Source organism: Lactuca sativa, chromosome 4 (genome assembly GCF_002870075.4).
Source record: "Lactuca sativa cultivar Salinas chromosome 4, Lsat_Salinas_v11, whole genome shotgun sequence".
NCBI lineage: Eukaryota > Viridiplantae > Streptophyta > Magnoliopsida > Asterales > Asteraceae > Lactuca > Lactuca sativa.
Genome location: NC_056626.2, coordinates 32,632,062 through 32,634,646, shown reverse-complemented (window position 1 = coordinate 32,634,646; position 2,585 = coordinate 32,632,062). Strand labels below are relative to the sequence as shown.

Here is a 2,585-nt window from a genome sequence, read left to right as displayed (position 1 = left end):
TGATTCAAAACTCCTTGCAAATAAATATATCTATGCTATAGCAAAATCCAGATCAAAATTTACAACATAAATCTAAACTCATGTTGATTTCTTAAACTTTATCTGTTATTGTATCAGAACTTGTATCTATTTCCTCCCTTAAATCATATTCAACCACAAGATTCAGATTGTCAACAAGTTTGTGATACTGCAAACACCCTGTGCACTGAAAACAAATAATCCATGCATCAGAATTTAAAAAAAAATAATAATAATAACATTTTTCATTGAATTTGTGATATTGAGAAAATGAAACAGAAAAAATACCTGTACAAAAACTGTCCCTTTTTCATAAGCAAATCTGTTTATAAGCTTTTGTGATCTTACACCACAAGAATTGCATGTAAAATGCAATAACAAGCTTCTTCTTGGGAGTTTGAGGTCTATTGTTGCTCCCTTCAAGTTTCCATGTTCAAAGAAACAACGATTTAAGTTCAAGAACTGACAAGAAATAAGAAATTAAGAAAGATATTCGTGAAATGTTTTATCATTTTTAACTGTAGGCGTTCCATTATCTTGAAATTGTATCCTTTTGGCTTAAACAGAAGTCGTAAAGTAACAAGTTATATGAACTTCGTTTGATGCTAAATACAACCCCCTATTATCAATCATATAAAACCAAATCTAACTCTCAATTTAGTAGCAACTAAAATGCTAATTATTTGCTGTCAATTCCAGGGTTACTTTAATGCCAAATTCATCAATAATTTTCACCAAGTTTGAAATGTCATTGCGAATGATTATAACAAGACAACACATTAAAAAGAGATGTACATACGGGATTTGATTCATGAGAGCCAGAAGATCCTTCCGATCCTTGACACGCTTCAGGATTATCTTCAACCAAACAAGAAATCACAACAGAGGAAACCTGTCTTGATTCCTTTCTTTTTGAATAAGAAATCCCCAATCTGTTAAGCGAAATGAATTGAGTAAATAAAGGCAGAAACACTTACTTGAGCGCTTGTTAATAATTTTAGTAAAGATAAGAAAATTAGATTGGAAACGGAAGACATGCCTGGGAAATTTGAGGGTTAAGTTAGGTTGAATGAAATTAGAGCACGGAAGAATAGCGGGTCTTTGTCTTTGAGCTTTGAGCGTTGTAAGTAAAGAAGGCAGAGAAAAGAGGGAAGAAGCCATGGAGCCCTGCATCTGCGTTTTTTAGGAGCGGAGTAGCACAATCCTGTGAACAAAAAATTTCATCAGTTTGATCAAATTTTCATCAAAATATTTCATCAATTTCACTAATTTCTAAGCAATAATTCATCAATTTCACAAATCTATACCTGTTAACCCAATATCTCATCAATTTTCATCAACACGGTACAATCCATACACTTGATAATCAATATTTCAGAACATCATAGGTATCATAATCAAAGGAACAAATCAATACAGTGGAAGGAAAACCAAAGGAAAATCGACAGGTATGATAATTGAAGGAACAAATCAAATACAGTGGAACAAATGACAGAGGCGTTTTCTTTGCTGATGAGAAACGAAAATCGACACAAAAAAGGAAAACCAAATCGGAGGTGAAACTTACCTGATCGGAGATGGAGGAAGGAGACGCCGACAACAGGAAGAGCGGATGGCCTTGGTGAACGATCGACACACCCAGTGAGCGTGAGCGGAGAGAAGGAAGGTTCAAAAGTTACGTTTTCCTAATTTTTTAAAACCCCATATTTACTTCTAAAAGTTTAGAGTTTTTTAAAACCCTACTTTTCCCTCTATCTAAAATTACTTATAAAAGTTCTTTTCCCTTTGTTTGGAAAAACTTTATATATGTCCTTAAGAACCTTAAATATTGCGTCAAAAGTTTATATATATATATATATATATATATATATATATATATATATATATATATATATATATATATATATATATATATATATATATATATATATAGGTTCAATGGAAAATGATTAATTAGGGCAATATATGATGGAACGAATGATCAAGTGACACGTGTCCATTTCTTTATTCATAAGCAATGTATTATGGAAGTTATATATATAGTTATTCCAAAGTGATGTGTTGTCATGCTTTTATTGGTTCTAACATGTGTTGCCCTAATTCTTTATTTTCCATATAACCTATCCCTATATATATATATATATATATATATATATATATATATATATATATATATATATATATATATATATATATATATATATATATATATATATATATATATATGGCACATTCGCGATAATCTACGCATACCAACCTTAAATCAAGCAACAATTTCTCTTCCAACATTGCAATTATTGACCTCAGACGACTATGTATGTATGATTGTGCTATTAAAATATTAAAACTCTCAGGCATTTCATTCTCAGCTGCATCACATACGATATCCAATTCAATAAAGGTCTTATGCCATGGTTCAAATATCTTTTCCATTAATTACTTGTATGTATCAGCACTAATTTACTTGATTTGGTTCATGGAAATAATGAAAGATTGTTCACTTGTGGACTTGACTTATTTTCGATTTTTTTGGGTATAAGTCACCTTTAAATCTATTATTGAAGTTC

At 30.7% G+C, this 2,585-nt stretch overlaps 1 protein-coding gene across 3 annotated transcripts; it reads right to left on the bottom strand.

Moving 5' to 3' along the window:
* Window positions 1-1,757, bottom strand: LOC111896516 (uncharacterized). Of its 3 annotated transcripts, XM_052771327.1 has the most exons (6): window positions 1,586-1,757; window positions 1,326-1,376; window positions 1,058-1,222; window positions 818-950; window positions 307-480; window positions 1-205 (listed from the first exon to the last, which is right to left on the bottom strand). In XM_052771327.1, the coding sequence occupies exons 3-6, from the start codon at window positions 1,189-1,191 to the stop codon at window positions 92-94; spliced, it is 555 nt and encodes a 184-aa protein (XP_052627287.1). In that variant the 5' UTR covers window positions 1,192-1,222; window positions 1,326-1,376; window positions 1,586-1,757; the 3' UTR covers window positions 1-91. The 3 variants fall into 3 exon arrangements, with proteins under 3 accessions (XP_052627287.1, XP_023748265.1, XP_052627288.1); XM_023892497.3 differs by lacking the exon at window positions 1,326-1,376 and having other exon boundaries at window positions 1,586-1,751; XM_052771328.1 differs by lacking the exon at window positions 1,326-1,376 and having other exon boundaries at window positions 307-435; window positions 1,586-1,741.
* Window positions 1,758-2,585: the final 828 nt, after the last annotated feature.